General features: G+C 33.2%; 1 protein-coding gene across 2 annotated transcripts in view; it reads right to left on the reverse strand.

Moving 5' to 3' along the window:
- Positions 1-19,875, reverse strand: part of LOC115874546 (protein bark beetle) — a 53,616-nt gene extending 33,741 nt beyond the window's left edge. For both annotated transcript variants that reach the window (XM_030889723.1, XM_030889722.1), the window contains exons 1-2: positions 19,596-19,875; positions 16,212-16,683 (exon numbers count right to left, since the gene is read on the reverse strand). In XM_030889723.1, the coding sequence (XP_030745583.1) occupies positions 16,212-16,538 (327 nt within the window). In that variant the 5' untranslated portion in view covers positions 16,539-16,683; positions 19,596-19,875. The remainder of the gene's footprint in view (positions 1-16,211; positions 16,684-19,595) is intronic.
- Positions 19,876-20,765: the final 890 nt, after the last annotated feature.

Below are 20,765 nucleotides of genomic sequence, written 5' to 3' on the forward strand. Positions count from 1 at the left end.
ACAGCCCAGCCAGTATTTTTACGTAAAATATTTCTAATACTTCTTTTCTAGAATCAAGAGTAAAGAGTCTAGATATTAACAAAAAATGTAGAGAATTAAAAATCGAAAAATACTAAAAAATATGGCAGTTTCTCGAAACAGGCACCATGGATACGCATTTTTTTTGCGTTCAAGCACTTCCAGCTCTTTGCAAAGTTCCCGATGTCGCTGATGTTGGCTTCTGCTGCTTCCTCTAGTCCCTCCAAAAAACCGTACCCTAAAGTCGGTTTTCCAGTGCTGGACAGTGGCACAGCAGGTGCTCTATGGTTCCTTCTTCCTCTCCACATTCTCTTCAATAGTTCGTTGGAAGTTACCGTTGGTTTACCCCCTGGGGCAGTTTCCAGTGACTACACCTACAATTATGCGTACTAGGTTCTTTTTCTGCTCTAGTGTTTTGTTCTTTTTGCTATCTACCACTGGCCACAGTGTTTGAGCTGTAGCGCACAGTGTTGCCACGTCTCCTACTGCCTTGATGGTAGTTCCTACAGCTTCCTTCAGTATGTTGATCGTCACAAGTGGTGGGTCATCTGCCACGGCGCCTCTCCCCTGACCCCTTCTTTGGCGAGTCTGCACACTTTCTGGTTGCCCACCACATTGCTGTGGCCTGGCACCCTGTACATAGTGATAGAGATCTCTACTTTCGTCTCATCCAGCAAAACTTGAAGGCCAATTTAAGGTTGATTCTCACTGCGTTTCCCTTCCGTTTCCCTTCCCTTTACATAAAATATTATATCATGTAAATAAATAGGACAATGCACACTATTCACTCCATTTCCCTTCCGTTCCATATCATTTCCTTCCAAACATTTTTTTTCGTAGAAGCGTATCGGAAACAGCGTTGTCAAGTTCTTACATTTGTACCAGCTCGGTTAAAATTTTGCTGATATTTATTTATTCTTTCACCTCTTAATTAAATCTATTACCTTTTTCAAAAGACACACATTTTTAAAATGAAACTTTCGTAATGATATAAATTATACAATAAAAAGTATGGAACGGTTACGGAACGGAAGCTTATGTATAGCGTCAATACAATAAAAAATACGGAACGGATATGGAATGGATATGGAATGGAAACGGAAGATATAGTGAGACTCAAGCTTTAACAGGCAAAGAATTATTATGACTCAAATTAGTCGCTGTGTTCACTTTTTATATTCAGTTTATTTTTATTTTACTGCCTTAATATTGATGTCAGAATAGTTTTATTTTTGTTGTTGTTTTAAAAAGACTTGTTATCTAAATAAAATATGGTATTGAGAAGATTTGAAAAGTTTTTGTACGTTCATTTTTGCTTTAAAATAAAAAAATCTTAGGAGATCTAAAAGGCTGTATGTTGTATTGACTTAAATTCATATGCCAATACTGCTCGTAAAATCAAAATTACGTATTTATAGTAATTTTCGATTTGTATAAAAAACAAAATTTCAAAAATCATATAATTTGCTGCACTATGTCTTTTTTATGGATATATATATATATATATATATATATATATATATATATATATATATATATATATATATATATATATATATATATATATATATATATATATATATATATATATATATATATATATATATATTATATGTAGTTTTTTGAGTATGATTGAGTGAATCATATTCAAATCTAGAATGCCACTTTATCTAAAGAAGAAAACATTCAACCAATGTGTACTACCAGTCATGACCTATGCATGCGAGACCTGGACACTTAAAAGGGACATTATAGGGAAATTTCAGGTGGCACAACGCTTAATGGAAAGAAATATGCTGGGAATAACCAAGAGAGACCGTAAAAGAATAGAGTGGATACGACAAAAGACCCAGGTAATAGATGTCATGCACAGAATCAAATCCCTCAAGTTGCAATGGACAGGACACCTGGCAAGAAGGATGGACAACAGATGGACCACAAAAACATGTCTTCTCCTTCTAGTGCAGATCCATTAATGGATGTTTGCGATAACATTTTCCATTGCTTCTCTGTTCCGGGCGGTGTGTATTAACGACTGAGCATCGAGTAGCCCTGTCCACTGTCTAATATTCCTCAGCCATGACATTTTCTTCCTTCCGATACCTCTCCGGCCTTCGATCTTGCCTTCTATCAACAAATGCAAGAATTGATATTTGGGGTTTCGCATTATGTGCCCCAGGTATGCGGTGTTTTTCTTTTTAATCAATTCAAATAATTCACGCTCTTTGTCAACGCGTCGGAGAACTTCCTCATTTGTCAATCTAACCGTCCAAGGTATCTTCAGGATTCTGCGATATAGCCACATCTCAAAAGCCTCCAATTTGTTGATAGTAGCTGCTTTCAATGTCCAACCTTCCATACCATAAAGGAGCATCGACCACACATAACACTTTACGAATCTTAATCTAAGGCTAAGGTCAAAATCAGAACAGACAAGTACTTTTCGAAACCTCAGGAATGCCTGCCGAGCTTGTTCGATGCGACATTTAATTTCCTTGTCTGATGTCCAATCTTCGGAGAGCCAGATGCCCAAGTACTTAAATTTATCTACTCTTTCTATGGGCTTTGAGTTAAATGTTTGGATGGAGTTTATAAATACATCTGGGTTTCTGGATATAATCATAAATTTGGTTGTGATTCACAACCAAACCAAACCCATTGCTTTGCTCTGTTCTCCTACCTTGTTGACCAGTTGTTGTCTGCCATTAAGACCGTATCGTCGGCATAGCGGATATTATTAATCCACACTCCATTAACTTTAACCCCCATTTCCACGTCCTCCAGAGCCTCTTAGAAAATAGCTTCTGAGTATAAATTAAATAGGAGTGGAGACAGTACGCAACCCTGTCGCAAAAACATGTACCTACGAGGAATTAAGAGACCTAGGAGAAGACCGAACCTGAGATTGGACCATGATACTAGAAAATAGCAGGGATAACTTGGGCCCGCATAGCCAACAATAGACAACAATGTGCCCAACTAGAGGTCCTAACTATAAAGAGGGTATCTAAATATGTGAGGGCGGTTACACCATAATTGGAAATGGTAGAATAAGCTGAAAATTATGATTTATATATTTTTAACTTATATCCTATAAACAAGGCTTCTATCCTTTCATTTTTTTTTCACCAAATTTCCAGTAATTATATTAATCATAGTAGTTAATAAAAATTGATGCACTTGCTTCTTAAAAGCGAGGCAAATTTCTTGAAATCACTTTAACTGTATTATTACAAAATATTTGTTTTTTTTTTCTAATAAATACACCTCGTAATCTGGGAAATGATGTGATTAATGCGAATTTAGATTTCCATTAGCATGGAAAATGCTAGAGTGTAGTATCTTAATGATTAATAATAAATCATGATATTTGTTCGTATGGTATAGCTGTGTGAATTATTAAGAAATGACTCACGGCTGTCTAAACGCGATACTATTTTACTATCACTAAATTATTGATTCATTATCAATTGATATCCGGAAAAAAATTTCTGACAAAACTATTTTAGGTTTTCTATTTTTTATATACCACTATTAAATATAGTATCTTTTGATACTTTTAGTCTTTGTGACTGAGGAACCACAAAGGTATTTTTAATGTTTTTACCTGTTCTGTAAGCTATGCCTGAAAACCCGTTGAGATGTTACTCAATTACATTTGTATATCCGGTCATTGAACAGAAGACATCTTTTTCACCACGTGAACCAAGCACTCTGTAGCATATTAATTGTGTGATAGGTACTCGTTAAGAATTTTAATGTTGGAATTTTTAGGAGTTAACAAGTGCTAACATTAAACGAAAGTACGATTAACCTTTTTGTTTCTTCGTCGTCTTAAAGAACAAAAGGTTTACAACGACCTTTTATAACCTTTTTGTTGAATTCTGATCTTTTCAAATTGGTATTTATTCTGAGATGTTTGTCAAGTTGCACCTAAAACATTTATATCAAAGAAAGGTGTGATTATTATAGATTACAAGGTTAAATATTTTTTTTAAGTAATTCTAAAAAAAACTATTATAAAAAAATAAAACTTTTTTTCAAAAGTCCCTATACATAATACTTTATAGCCGACCATACCTGTGACCGGTATGGTAGGCTATTAAGATCGGCAAAAAAAGTTTTTTAATTTCACTTTGTTATTTGGGTCATAAATGACCCAAATACAAAATATTTTCATGGTGTCTGTCTGTCTGTCTGTCCGTCTGTAACACGATAACTCAAAAACCGCTAAACCGTTTTTATCCAAATTTGGCACAAAAATAGTGTGGCACCCGAGAATCTGGCCATTAGTTTTTGGTGGGGGTGGGGGGTTGGTAAGGGGGTATGTGGGGGCTAAGAATTTTAAAAATCGTAACTCCGAAATTACAGTAGCTAGCGAAACGCGGTTTCCAATTTAAGATTAGGAATAATATTTGCAACAAAATTTGTAATAACATCAAAATCAGTCAAAGTCTCAGTTTTTGAGATATTCCGTGTTTCCGTAGTCCGTTTTTGAGAAAATCCGTGTGGAGAACTCCAAACTCCCATCGGACGGGACCTCAGGTGGTGGATAGGGGAAATAACCGCGGACCAAAATTGGAAAAAATCCTTTACTTTGAAACTAAAAGAACTGCGTACCAACTTTTTATTAACATATTTTGGGCTGCTATACGTCCCACAGTGGGGCCAAAAGTATCAAAACTTACCAACAATTCTGGGAAGCATTAAAGCTTGTACTTTTGTATTCTGAAATGTATCTAAAATGTAAATGACACAAATTAATAGCAGCTGAGATATTACGGAAACTATACAGGGTGTTTCATTATAACGGACACCTTTTAAGTAGGTAGATGCTATTCCTTAAAAAGTTGTAAGAAATTTAAGTAGAAAAACAGCTTAGTAGGTAGATACATATATTAATAACTATATTTTATAACAAAAAAATATCTCTTCTTGAAATTACACTTGCTGAAGGCAAAGTAAATTTAAGAGTGGCGAAATGAAAAAAAGACATTATAATACCAAAAACATTATCAAAATACTAAATTAACATTTTTTTAATTAATTAAAAATATTAATATTTCGGTGGTTTGATAATGTATTAACTGAAAATAGAGACACTAACCTAAGGTTTATACTTCATTGAAGAAAAATTATTTTAGGCAAAATTACAGTCCAAAGAGTTATCACTATCAGAATCTTTATTAATTTGGCCAACATCATCCACTGCCGATGTCACCGGTGGTAAAAGCATATTTAAAGCTTCGCTAGAAAAATCTTTCTCTTTAATTTTTGAGTTTTTCTAATGCCCGTAATAAAAGGACCTGAAGAGACAAGAAGCCTCCTGAAAACATCTTCATTAGTTTTCTCTCTAGCTGTTTTTCTACCAAAGCTTTCTCGATACTTTTTAAAATCTTTGTTTCTACTTTCTGCAGCCTCTTCAGAGAGCTGGCCAACCGGAAGTAGGACGGAACGAATAATTTCTGCACCGTGAATTAAAATTAGATGAACTGTTGGCGTCATATAATACCAAGGATATTTATCTACCCGTAATTGTGCTGTTTTCAGGCAATACATTTTAAATAAATCGGCATTAATTTGATGATAACTGGTAATGACTTCCAAAATAGCACTTAATTTTTTTAAGATCTCTAAAAACTAAATTTTTTAATAAGATCTCTAAATCATTCTCAAAGAAACGTCTTGCCGTATTTCCGTCATTGCTACTCCCGTATCCCGGTTTTGGTTGATCAATTATTAATCCTAGTTCTTGTTTAAATTCTCGTTGAATTCCCTTTTTATATTCAAAAACTTTTTCTTTATCAGTAACGTTTCTAACTTGCCAACATTTTACTGGTATTTTATAAGAAAGGTGCAAAATATATTCAAAAAACCGGATACGAGAGTGCAAGACGGGAATGGCAAAACGGTATAAAGGAGTATCACAAGGTTTTGATATCATTAATTGAATGTTATTGAAATCTTTTTGTCCAGAAGAACAAATATAACATTTTTGCGTACTTTTGTTATTTGTTAACGCATTTCATATTTTACCATCAATCATGGCTAAAATTAAGATGTATTTAACGCACACAGTTATGTCACTAATTTCAATTGTAGTTTCCTGAAGACTTTTTATTTGACTTTCGATAAAGTTTTGCTCCTGTTGTGATGTTTCCGTGGTTTCCCGAGTAAACTGAATCCGGATAGGGCGACAGTATCGCGGAGAAGACGGACAGGGGTTTTGCCAGATAACTTGTGTCGGGTCTTTTGAATTGGGGCTTCCACATACTAGTTTTATAGGCACCAGCCAGGTTACAAATGCACTTGAATCACTATCACATTCATTTTCCAATTTTTGTTTATAATTTTTTTGTCCAGAAGAGCCATCAAAACCCCATTTGCATATTAAGAATACCTTTTTCAATATTTTTCGTTCAAACCTAGCCAGAATTTCTTCTTGTAATAACAATATTTTTTTGGTGGTGTGCTGAAGTAGAGATTGAAGTTCAACTTCTGCACAACTGGAACTAACTTTTATACCATTAGGGTAGCATGCAAGCTTGGCTTGCTGCACAACTTTATATGATGGAAATCTGGCTTTGTCCTTTTCTCTAATTATATTATATTGATTACGAGATAAGTTCGCTTCCACTAAAACTGAAAGTGCCTCCTCTGGGGGCAACTGTGTATTTGCAGTCATAACTTTATTTAAAGCACTTATATATTCGGAAGCTCTCGCAGGATTGTTAAACATTTCTTGTAATATTTTGGAGGCTTGCACATTACCAGATTTTCTGAGCTCCATTTGAGCCGCATAACAGATAACCTCGACCGAATTCTGCTTGCGCAAGTCAGCAGTTTTCTGACGCTTATTACTATCGGAACTACATAAAAAATCAGTCAAAGGGCGACCGATTTTTGATTTGTCTAAAGAGCGTGTGTAGTTGATAAAGATCATTTTGGTATCAAGCCAAGTTTTATTGGTTTTCCCAAAAATTGCCTAACTCTGCAAGCTTTGAGCCATTTTGTTTTAAAGTCAAAGATAAATTTTGAAATCTGGTTTGAAATAATTTGAAACTTATCAGTTGGACAATTTGTTAAATCTCTTATGTATTCTTTAAGATATGTGCACTGTCGGTTTTGTTTCTTTGGCATTCTTGAATCTTTTCCCACAGATCTCTTCGACTAATTTCTATGTTCAAATAATCTGAAACAACAAACGCAAATTTTGCAAATAAGTTTTATTTTTCCTGAGCTATTTCTGCAACACCTTGTAGACGAATCTCTAAAAATTGGGCAATTGTTTTGCTAACAAGAGGTAACAAACCAGGAATAAACAAAATTGATAGAAGAGTTGCCCAACTGCCAGTTTCAGTAACAGGGTTACAAAAATATCATGCTCTTGCGCCTGCCTAAATAAGAGCATTATAAGCAAAAAGTAGTAGCTAATTGCAATACGACTATACATAAGAATGTTCACGAAAAAAAACTATGCCAAAATTTACACTGAATACGGCAGAATTTGTTACTTTTTGTTTAAAAGAAATCCTAGGTCTAAATAAATTTGTTTATTTTTGCATATTTGATAAAAATGTCTTCTCGGAAAATAGTAACATATAGCAATATATCTTTTTTATATACAATAGTAATCTACTTACCACGCTGATTATTTTGCATGATTATTATTAAAGTAAATTCGATTTTTATAGCACAAACAGAGTACCGAATTTGTCACTAATAATTGTCTCAAAACATTGTTAGCATTTAAGACGCCAGTTTTGACAAGCTTTATCTTTTGTTTTATGACGCGGAGAATTCAAAGCTAATGTGATTTCGAAAGACGGGTTTATTGCAATAGGTTTAAACCGGTAATTTTTGTCAGTTACCTAAATTTTGATTTTAGAGTTTTTGGTGAGTTTGGCCTATCGTGGCCCCTCTGTGGCGTCCCTCCAGGCGCCAATTTTTTGAACGATGTACTTAAACAGCCGTTAAACGGTAGCGTACTAAAATGCCGTTAATAGATATTGTGACGTCGTTCATGTCGGCGGAAAGTAATGCCTAGCCATAAGCGTTTTACAAGAGCGCCTGTGGCTCCGTGGCAGAGGCTATTGCTTCGTGAGCGAATGGTCCGGGGTTCAAATCTCACGTCGACCAAAACTTTTTTATATTTTTTTTTTGCTTATAGCGTGATCTTATTGCATTGGTTTCACTCTTTTTGGTTGGATTGATTTAGTTATTTGGCGGGTTGGTTAGCGTGGCTATTTGGAGGGTGTTAATTCATCGGTTAGTTGGTTATTTGGTGGGGTTCGTTGGTTTTTACTAATTTATATTTGTTTTTTAATTTTTTTTATCAATGTCTAGGTTAGTTGCGTTGGTTAAGTTGGTTATTTGGTGGGGTGGATAGCGTTGGTTAGTCCTTATAAAATTCCTATATTTCATAAAGCCGTCAAGTGCGTCACATCAACGACGTTATACCTATTAACGGCATTTTAGTAAGTTACCGTTTAACGGCAGTTTAAGTTTTAAGTACAGCCTTTTTTGAATTCATTTAAAATTTAATTTGTCTCAGAACAACAAAATGTAAAGTAGAGCATATACATATAATAATTTTGGTTTTACTTTATTTGCTTTATTTCATAGAAAGTTAGAAACACAATCTCTTTTCGATAATACCAGTCATATTAATATTATTAGCAATTGTTGCATGCTTTACTTGTCACTAGGTACACCATTTAAAGATCACTTCCATTGTTACTGACCTACATAAACTTTACTACTACGCGATAGTTTTAAGGTAATTGTAGAAAATTATGACAGGTTGATGTACACATAAGATAATTTTTACTATGTTAGGTAAATTTAATGACGTTATGCAGTAGACAAAGCTTTTCGCATAAACCGTCCATTATATTTTTTTAGAATTTTTTTTTCTACACAACTCAGTTTTAAGTTAATCATATTTAGAGGTGTACCTTAATTTTTCCATAGTAAATTTATTAGTAAAATACAGGGTTGGCATGATTTAAATCATGGTTTAAATCGTGATTTAAATCAAGTGATTTTTTTTAATTTTAATCATGTGATTTAAATTAAAAAAATATTGAAACTTTATAATAAATTAAAAAATAACTGTAAAAGTTATAAAACTGTGAAAAACTAGAAAACTAGAAAAAATATTTCTATAACAACAGATAATAAATCGAAAAATAATTGTAAATGTTATAAAACTATATAAAGATATCTATTTATCAATTTAAATGTTGGACCGATTTTTCAAGTAATTTCGTGTGAATCCATTAAACCGCTAAACGTAGGGATTTATTTTAAAATTTATGTATAAGAAACAGGGGTATAAGTGACAAAAATTCGCTGTTCGAATACATATTATTCGCCAAAGTCTAGTGCCAGAACTAGGTTCTTCTGATATAGAGACTATATGTATCTTCATTCCCCAGAATCTATAATCGTTGTCAGAAAACGAAATGTTTTATTTTTTTTTGAAACGGTGCGGTATCCAAATTCCTACCGCCATTTTGATCTGCAGTAAGTACTTTACACTTTGACATTAGATAATACCCTTAATACATACTAATTTCATTCTCGATTTAAGAATATTTCCGAACAATAGTGTATTGTTTTATTAGGAGTCAAAATTATACTTTTTTTGACGTTGTTGTACCTTTGAAGGACCATCGTAAAGCTATTCCGACGTTATAGGGAGGCACAAAAAGTACATTTTTACTCCGAATAGAACATACATCTTTTAAAAGTTAAAAAAACATTACAAATAATTTTTTAATTAATTTCAAACATTGCAAATAATATGAATAGTAAACGAGCAACAATTTGTACACTCGTTGAATTTGACACTTGAATTCAGTTTAATAATATATTTTATTTGTACTTTTGTGCTTAAGCGTAACAGTGCTTTACTTTTATACCTATGCGTTAAAATGACAAAAGTTAATATCTTTGGGTTGTTTGAAAGAAAATCCTTTTGATCTGCAGCCAGCGACTTTTTTTAATATATTGGGGCCGATGTGGAAAAATGACACGCGCCGTAGAATTGTTAATGTTATCGGTATCAGGTAGAGTTATAAAGATTTAGCCATTTAGGATAGGACTTTAATTGGAAATCAATCCTAGTTATTTGGAAATCTGATTTAAATATTGTTTTGAATTAAAATCAAAAAAATTTGATTTAAATAAAAAAAAATCTGATTTTTTTAAAAAATCGTGATTTTTTCCAACCGTGGTAAAATATCATATGATTTTCTTTCTTTATCTTTATCATTTTTGAAATAGTTAACGACGAAACGAATGTAAAAAAACAATAAAATAGAGGAACAAGTTTTGGGGGGGTTTAAACTAAAATGCACACATATCATCAAATAACGTATTAAATATACATAAAAACAGTTGCTCTCCTTCGATGGTCTGTGACTTTCTGATTTAAAAAAACCGGTTCTTCTAAGTTACCCAGCCGTAAATACTACGCGTCTCTGAAATAAAGGCACTTTCCACTAGAGATACAAACAAGGATAGTACGAGATAATACCTTGAGATCAAACGCCCTTTGTTTAACATGCGCAGGTGATCCGTTATCGAGGCACAAAGGAAATGCATCAACCTGCTAAGCTAAGAACCGTAAAAACGAAGAAAATATTAAGCAGAGATGCTCCAAAGTATCGATATAATATACAGGGTGAGTCTTAAATAAGTGCGAATATTTTCAGGGCTGGTAGATCTTGATAAAAGAAACATATTTTCTCCTTATGGACTGAGAGCTGGCTACATAAAAAACCTTATCATCGTTACATGGCTAATTTTTTGTGTGAAGTATCCTTTTGTGTAGCCATTGTGAAATAGTCATGTCTGCCAGCGCGATCCCGCGGCTTAAAGCGGGGGCGGCCAATCGAAAGGGTGAAATTTTGACACTAAAAATATGATAAGTTACACGAGTTATAATTGCCAAATAGCTTTTATTTATTATTAGGAAACGTGTAAAATTGTTGACAGACATTTTTCTCGTGGCTGAAATGCCGGCAGAGAACGCAAAAGAGGCATAGAATTTTGACAAAAGAAAATCATCGCATACATGCATGTCGGCTGGTGGAATGTCATGTTTATTGTTAATTAATTTAAAAAACCGTATGCAAAAGGACAGACAAAGAAATCGTTATTGAAATAATATAAAAATATATTTATAATATAATCGTATATTAAAGTTGAGGGTTGGAACCTTTGGTGTTACACAGCAAAATAAAAACACTAAATCGCCACAATACACCAAAACACTTTTACTTTTACACTGGACGCGCGTTTCGCTAACCATGTTAGCATCATCAGCAGATGATTATAAATCTCTTCTCTTCCTTTATAATCATCTGCTGATGATGCTAGCGTTCCCTGAATAAAGCACTAGAGTAATATCGCGCTTTTGATAACTGTCTGCAGCTGATTGAGCCACGATCTTTTTGTCTGCCCTTTGGCATACGGCTTTTAAAATAAATAAATATGACATTTCACCAATCCGCATGCAAATATGCCATAATTTTTTTCATTCTCAAATTTCATTTTTTAATAATTTTTAAAATTTCATGCCTCTTTCGCGTTGTCTGTCGGCATTTTAGCGACTAGAAAAATGTCTCCAACAATTTTCCAGGTTTCTTAATAATAAATAAAAGCTATTTTCGCTATTATAACTCATGTACCTTATAATATTTTTAGTGTCAAAATTTCACCCTTTTGATAGGCCGCCCCCGCTTTAAGCCACGGGATCGCGCTGGCAGACATGACTATTTCATAATGGCTACACAAAAGGATACTTCACACAAAAAATTAGCCATGTAACGATGATAAGGTTTTTTATGTTGAAAAATTTTTTTTGCTCTTAGACTACTACCGTTTTTCGAAGTCCAAAATAACCGAGTTATTTTACTTTGAAAATCTCTTAAAAATATTTATTTTTGCTTTTTTCTGGGTTTTCTTTCTTAAAAATTTAATCTACTTCTTATGTTGCTATATTATCAACAAGTTATATTTTTTAATTAAAAATTCAAAAAAATCAAAAGTTTCATTTTTCGCGAGAAAAAAACTCATAATCGTGTTTCTGGGGTTGAAATAAAACCCTTTAAAATATTTGGCACTTATTTAAGACTCACCCAGTATATTTTATCGATATTGTATAAAATATCGAATATTTTACGTACACGAAACCTCTTGTGAAACATTTTTTAAAGTTTTGTTTAGATTTGCTCTTGACATTGTTAGTTTCTTGCGCTTTTCGGTGTTTACTTTGTATTAGTTCTTGTTTATTTTATATATTGGTTTTCATTAAAAAGCATTAAAAATATAACTAGAAAACATCATACGTACGGAGATGAATTATAGTAGGACTATTGTAAATCTTAGAAATGCTTCAAAATTAGTTCTTTGTGCATTGTGCTATTATCGATTTCCCTACTTAAACATGTAAAATATAGTAAAAACTCTTTAACTGTATACCTACATACTGGACTCGAAGCTTTCCTGGAAAAGGAACACGGAGGAAAGGATGATAAAGGGAATAAATGCATTCTGTGCATGTAAAAAACTATTTGGAAAGAGATGGGGTCTGCAACCGTACATTATACACTGGATGTACACTGCTATAGTTAGACCAATCATCACTTATGGACCACTAGTATGGTGGGAAGCGGTACTTAAAGAGACTAATAGAAAAAGCTTAACAAAAGTACAGCGATTAGCAGCTCTAGGTACAACTGGAGCAAGGAACAACACAGCACAAGCTGCGCTAGAAGCAATTCTGGACTTGCAATCAATCGACTGGCTCGTGAAGGGTTTGGCTGCTAAATCTGTGGAACCAGACCAACTACGGTCACTCGACCGATAGGAAAAATCATGGTGAACACGAGTCCACATCTGCTAGACCAGAAAACGGACTAGATATGCTCACCAAACATGATTTTGGAGAAAAGATAAGAATTCGCATCCGAGAAGAGAAGAATGGAAAAGCACGGAGGTAGTAATGAACACTCAAGAGATAGCAGTCTACAAAGATGCTTCCACCATTTTAGGGGGCACATGTATAGGCATCTTCTCAGAGGAACTAGACATCCTACGATCTTTAAGGCTATCGGATGGTTGTAATGTTCTACAAGCAGAGGTTTACTCCATAAAGGAAGAGGCTAGTTGAATACGAGAGAAAATTGCTGATAGACCAATAGGGGATATAGTGATATACTGTGACAGCTTGGCCGCTTTAAGAAGCATCACCATGCAATCAGTGAGATCGAAAACTGTGATGGAATGCCGAAAAGCACTGGGCTATTCTGTGCTGGGCGCCAGGCCACAGCAATGTGGTGTGCAATTAGGAAGCAGACAGTCTCGCCAAAGACGGGACCAGGGGAGAGGCCGTGGTAGATGACCCACCATTCGTGACGATCAATACACTGAAGTAAGCTATAGGAACTGCCATCAAAGCCAAGCACCGTGAGAACTGCGCTACAGCTCGAAAACTATGGCCAATGGTAGATAGCAAAAAGACAAAACAACTACTAGAGCACAAAAAGGACCTAGTACACATAATTGTAGGTGTCGTCACTGGAAACAGTCCCACGGGGGTAAACCTCGTGAGATAGAAAGTTTCCGACTGCAGACAATGCGGAGAGGAAGAAGAAACCATAGACCATCTGCTCTGCCACTGTGCGGCACTGGTATACCGACGCGTTAAAGGGTACAACAATACAGGGGTATCGCAATTGGCCCAAGGCCTCCAAGTGAGGGATCAAACATGATCCCAAACCGCAGCAACCTAACCTATACCTACAAGATATTTGTTTAAAGTTAATTATAGTTTCATTCTTGCATTTATAGCTATTTGTCAAAAATAATTAAGATAGTTCTTGGTTGGTACAGTATGATGTCTCTATTTGTTTAAATGTCAATTCAAAACACCCTTAAATAAACGGAAAAATAAAAAATATATATATTTATCGATACTTTTTCTTAGTTACATACATCCCTAATAACAAGTGGGCTTTTGTTACAGGTCCGATACTATTTTGTTTGTTCAACCTGGTTTAGAAAATATTCTCACAGATAGGATAAAAATCTAGTAACCCAATTTTTCTTGATAAAATATGTCTATAATAGGTTATAGGTACGGAATTTTGTGTTGTGTATTATTTATGACTTCTGTTAATGATAAACTTATTTATTTAAACCCATAGCATAGTTACTCATTATAGATAAAAACAAGATTACATTCGTTTTACTAATATAGCTAGTGTTTCGAATTTCCTTGTTTATAGAAATTGATGCTGTTTGTTTTTATCTCTCCCATAATCAAAAAAAATAAATAAACGACGTCAAGTAGCCTTTCAAACGACAATAGATGATAATTTATATTGGGCTCACACTTATATTGACATGAAATTAATAAATAGTATATAAAGGCGAGAACATATATATATATTTGGGACAACTAATACAACAGCTCGGGATCTCTACTACCAGCAATCAACAGAAAAATTAAGTTAGCATGGAGTACTTACGGAAGAAACTCAATCATATAATCATCTAGAATGCCATTCTATCTAAAGAAGAAAATATTCAACGAATGTGTACTACTAGATATGACCTATGCATGCGAAACCTGGACACTTAAAAAGGACATTATAAGAAAACTGTAGGTCGCACAACGCTCATTGGAACGAAATATGCTGGGAATAACCAAGGAAGACTGTAAAAAAAGAGTGGATACGACAAAAGACTCAGGTAATAGATGTCATCTACGGAATCAAATCCCTCAAATAGCAATGGGCAGAACACCTGGCAAGAAGGACGGACAACAGATGGACCAAAAATATTACAGCATGGTACCCACAAGAAATTAAGAGACCTAGAGGAAGACCAAACCTGAGATGGGACTATGATATTATATTAGCAAACTAGCATGGATAACTTGGAGACTACATCATAATTGAAAATTGTTGAATAAGCTGAAGATGATAATGATGATGATGTAAATGTGAGTAGGTAAATTGACATAAAAATTTGTTAGTCAATTAATATCAAAAAATAAAATATATTCTAGATTTGACACTAAGGTCTTGACTTGGACCTAGCATCTATATAATACAGTATACAGGGTGTCCTAGGCTGACCGTGCATTAGAAGTTTCTTCCTTTTGCACATCATCGTGTTACAACGAGATCTATCGATTAAAAATATTTTCAATATGGTGACACTTCCGGAAATACCGGAAGTTGACAACAACTTTCTTAATTTAAATGGGTGCCCCCATTTTTTATTACATATCTACTTATTCCCTGTAAAATTCTATGGATATGGATTTAAACACTCTACACCTAACATTAACCGTTTCTGAGAAAAAAAAATATTTAAAATTTTTGGAGGAAAAAAACTTGTCAAAAAAAATTGTATAGCCTAAACGTCAAATTTAGTGATTACCACAGCCATTGTGACATAAAGAGAAGACATGTGGCTATCTATTTCAAAAATTAAATTCTTTAAATGTCATATAATAATGATGGTAGCTGTAATGGAATTGAGCGATTAAAAAATTATCATAAATCATTTTTTTCAAATGGAAACCTACTTTTTTATTTCACCAGTGAAACGGGTTTTCAGTTCATTACGTTTTAACTATAGGGAAATTAAAATAACTTTGGTTGCACATCAGAATACGACCATCAGCAAACTCCATAAGACGACGCATGGTGTCATTAATGACGTGCACCGAAACTTGTTTTAATTTCCCTATATACATGTTCCCAGACCTAAATAAAATAAATCGTTTTAAAGTTATTTAAGATTTAGTTTCAAAAGGTATATTTTTCTTGTTTTACATCACTTGACGTTTAAAACTTTAAGGATTTAACATTAAGGGTTTTCTCAAAAACCCTTAAGGTTAGGTATAGAGTGTTGAATATCAAAATTCTTAAAATTTTACAGGGAATTTAAGTCTGTAATAAAAAATGGGGGCAGCCATTTAAAATAAGAAAGTTGCTGTCAACTTCCGGTATTTCGGTGCCGCCATATTGAAAATATTTTTAATCGATAGATCTAGTTGTAAAACAATGATGTGCAAAAAATCTCCGATCTAGATATTGTGGGTCTCTAGAAACTTCTAATGCACGTTCAGTCTGGGACATCCCTGTATACACCCAATAATTGCTCACCTGTGCATTTAGTACACCTCTGACCGTAACTCCAACCTGCGGTTCCACTTTGACGGTCACCCCAGGTTCGATTACCAGTTCCGCACCTCGCTCAACTATTATATCGTTCCTTAACCAATACGGACTCCTGCTCTTCTCGAAAATCACTTTATCATTCTCTATGGTTCCTCCAGCGTACTCCGTCATGGTGGATGATGCACCGTTATCATTATTTCCGTAGTACCCGTCGTTGGACGTTTGGGAATCGTCTTGGCAGAACACAAACGCGACATTTGATAACACTAGTAAGCACACAAAGTGGTTCAACGTCCGATTCAAGGAAAACATTTTATTTTTTGATGCTCGATCGAGTCATTTAGCTTTCTTCTTCAACACCTTCGATATCACGACAGTTTATGCACTATTAACTGAGGAACAATGGAAAATGCTATATCCGGATTGACGATGCAGATATAGGGGCAGGATTTTTTTCCTGAAAAAGATAAACATAGTGGAATAAATAATATTTTATTACTAATTACAAGAAATACATGTGTCGAACATTTGACTTTAAACTTTATCTATTGGTCTATTGCTAAAACAATTGACATTGGCGCCGGGAGACACGTATAGCCGCCCATACTAAAATATGTTAATATCTCGAAAACTGCGACTTTAACTGATTTTGATGTTATTACAAATTTTGTTGCAAATATTATTCCTAATCTCAATTTGAAAACCGCGTTTTGCTAGCTACTGTAATTTTGGAGTTTTTTAAGAGATTTTTTTAAATATTTAACCCCCTCCCATAAGATTAACTTACTAACTTAATAATTTAAAATTAATTAAACAAGTCTCAAATTACAGGCAATTAGATGCATATGAAAGCATCAGAATTAATAAATGTAAAGATAGTATGAACAGAGACAACGGTCCAATTCCACTGTTACGCTCAGTGGGCTCTGACTCGGTTGGCTAGAGTTTGCCACGCCCACTCGGTGCCCACTGGACGAGTATATAAACGCTCAACTTGTAAATTGTACTTTAGTTTATAATCATCTGCTGATGATGCTAACATGGTTAGCGAAACGCGCGTCCAGTGTAAAAGTAAAAGTGTTTTGGTGTATTGCGGTGATTTAGTGTTTTTATTTTGCTTTTTGTTATTTTTTTTGTTATAATGGTCGGTTAAAAATAAATGCGTCAGGGTCTTCAGATACGTAGAAAACATGATTCTAGTTTAGTTTTTATTTTGGCAGAAATTTTTCAGATTTGCAATATGTACTTACCGATCATGGGAACTGCGTGGTCTGGATTTTAACGTGTAAGACAGTGATTTAGACAGCGTAATAGAAAATCGAATGTATTAAAAAGAGATAAAAATTGGGTTGATACATTTCTTCTATGCGGTATTGCCGGATGTTGCATCAAAATTTCAAACCGCACAATTAGACGTTTATGAAAAATGTTGCGTCTAGGGTTGGAACTTCATTTTTCACAATTATTTACTCATTTTACTACAGCTTTAATAGATTTATTTAGCATACATATATTATCTTCATTTTAGTAGTATACATATTATACATGAAAGTTTTTAAAATAGTTTATTTTTTTCTACACACATTTTCCTACAAACGTAAAAACCGGCCACACTGTATGCCGCTTTTTATTTTGTCTCTCTGTCTGTCAACCGGTCATTTATATTTTTCTCTGTCACATGCATTAAAATACATACCATCACATAAACTAAAACAGACCACGCAGGTGAAATGACCAGACCTGTTATACAAAATAAATACATCAAAATTCAAAATAAACAAAAAATAAACCTAAAGCGGTGCCTAAAGGTATTCAGATCTGTAATAAGTTCTGATTTTGTTTTTGTTTTGATGGAACAAATGCAATAATAAATGTTCTGACATGGTTTTATGATAAAAAGCTTCATTTAGAACCTCGCAATTAGTGGTTTTAATTAGCGTAGAAGTTTATTCCTTTAATTACAATGGAAGCATTCAGAACGTCAAAATTAGTGGTAGACATTTTCAATTAGTAGAAAAAGTTATCAAACTTTTGACTTTTCCACTAATTATACTTCGTACCGTCAAGAGAAGTTGTGGTTAGAAATCAAAAGTTGATTGTTTTATAAGCTAAATAAAATAAGCTATTTCTCTATGGATGCAACTGACTAACGCAAGTTGTTGCTAGGATATTCTATTAATTTAATTTGTGTTTTTTGCGAACATTGCGAATCTTCCTAAACTAAAAAGTATAAAGTGTAATTGAAACCACTAATTTATTCCACTAATTGCGGGGTTCTGAATGAAGCTAAGAATAAATACGTCAAAGTCCTAACTTATGTATTTTGACCTAATATAATGCGTAGGTATTTTCTAGAATTTTCTCGATTTTTATATAAAAAGATTTCTCAAAACATAACTGCTTTTTAGGATAATTTTGCTTTTGACATCAGTTATATTAAAACAACAGATAGAAAGTTATTCTTTAAATTCTATTAATCTATTTATCTCTCTGTGAACTTTCTGGCTTATTAATAATATATATATTTATTGTTTTAAATACTATCTGTCAGAACAATGAAATATTTATCTAGTTAAAACTTTTGATATCGGTAAGTATATAAATTATTTTCTGAGAAATTAAATTTTTGAAAAAATGTACAAATAAAATATTTTTTGTAAAATAGAAATTTCAAATAATAAATTCATTTTGCTGATCGGCGTTACCTTCAATATAATTAATTGTGAACGAATTTTTTTGTTCTGAGTGAAGATAGGATAATAAATAATAGAGATAAGGAATGAGAATATAAAATATTATGAATCGGAGTCATATATCTAGAACTGCTAACTGTACCTATACACTTTATTTAGCACACAAAATAAAACAAAAATGTTTACAGAGTTATGATAAGTATTGTGAGAATTTCGGTGTCAAGAACATTCTTAAATAAAAATAATCAATAACAGAATAATTAAATTTTAAAAATTAGTAATTATATGACTATATTTTTGACAATTATTGTTAATATATCCACTAATAACAAAAAGTTGTAATTTTTTGGCATCAGATCAATAATTTCGATGTTATTGAGATTTTAATAGAACTATTTAAACAAAATGCTCAAGAAATGTTTTAAATTTATAGTTATAGTTTGTCAAACAAGTTCAAGATTAACTTGAGTTTTGAGACTTTTAACAAATTTCTAACAATATACAAATAACGAAAACAATTAATAAAGATATCTAATTGAAAAACGAAAATAAAACAAAAATAATAAAAATATAAGAATTTGTGATCAAAAAAACAAAAATCTTCCTAGTAACAAAAATTAAAATAAAATATTTAAAAAAACCCGGGTAGTTTCAGTTACTTAAAAGCGATATTTACCTTTTAAAAATGGCAAATCTTTAAATGGTACACGTACCACTGCATTGTTCCTCCCGGCCTGAGCACTCCCACCTTACTATATTCGAAACGTTGGCCGATTCCGAGCCACGACACTTCATTCCGCTTAATCACTGCGAGTAATTATATCAATTATCATTCATAAAATACCGATTTTCCGTTTTCTTGTGGGTTTTCCGCCGTTTTTCACTAAGGTTCGATCGAAACAGACGTTTGGTTTGGCTCGCAAGGACCGCTCGAATTTCCCGTCAACGGTCGAGCGTCGAAGCTCGTTTTTCACGTAAAAAACACCGACGTCACGTGACCTGGGTAGTCAAGCGCCTCCCACCTACCTGTACAGGTAGAAATATCAGGGTTGGGTAGCTAGAAAATCAGTAATTTTTACATAATTTACTACAGAAGTAAATTATTATTGCTACTTTTTCTTGGTTATTTATTCTTTTTGGTTATGATTTTCTTGATTATACAGGGTTGGTTGCGTAAATAAACGCAAATATTTTCAGGGCTGGTAGATCTCGATAAAAAAGCATAGTTTCTCTTTACCGTTTTTCAAATAAGATTTTTTCGCTTACATTTTGGGAACCGCTGAATTTTTTTTGGGTTTTCTTTCTTGTAAATTTAATCTATTACCTAGGTTACCATATTATGAAGATATTATGTTTTTTAACTAAAAATAAAAAAAATCGCAATAAAAAACTCATAGATACGTTTCTGGGGTCGAAATATACCAGCACTAAAAATATTTGCACTTATTTAAGACTCATCCTGTATATACCAAAGTAAAACTTATTTAAAAATTAATAACTTTATTATTATAGATAGTATCATTTTAAAAATTTCGTTACCATGACAATTTTAGAAATTTAGCAAGTAAACTCTAATTGATATTTATATATAAGTTAAGTATTTGTCATGGTAATGATTTTCTTCAAACGAAATAACTATAGTTCATACCAAATACACTTTTAGTCACGTGTGATTAAGCTTGACCGGCACAGCGTTGCCCTTTTTTATATATTTTCTTTTAATCAAAATATTTTAAGAAACAAAAATTAATTAATTATAAATATATAAACAGTTATTATTTACATCAATAAAACGCACCTTCTTAACAGCACTTAAGGGACATAAAGGGCAATAATTACCGCTTTC

Source organism: Sitophilus oryzae, unplaced genomic scaffold (genome assembly GCF_002938485.1).
Source record: "Sitophilus oryzae breed Bouriz unplaced genomic scaffold, Soryzae_2.0 scaffold_1297_pilon_pilon, whole genome shotgun sequence".
Classification (NCBI taxonomy): Eukaryota; Metazoa; Arthropoda; class Insecta; order Coleoptera; family Curculionidae; genus Sitophilus; species Sitophilus oryzae.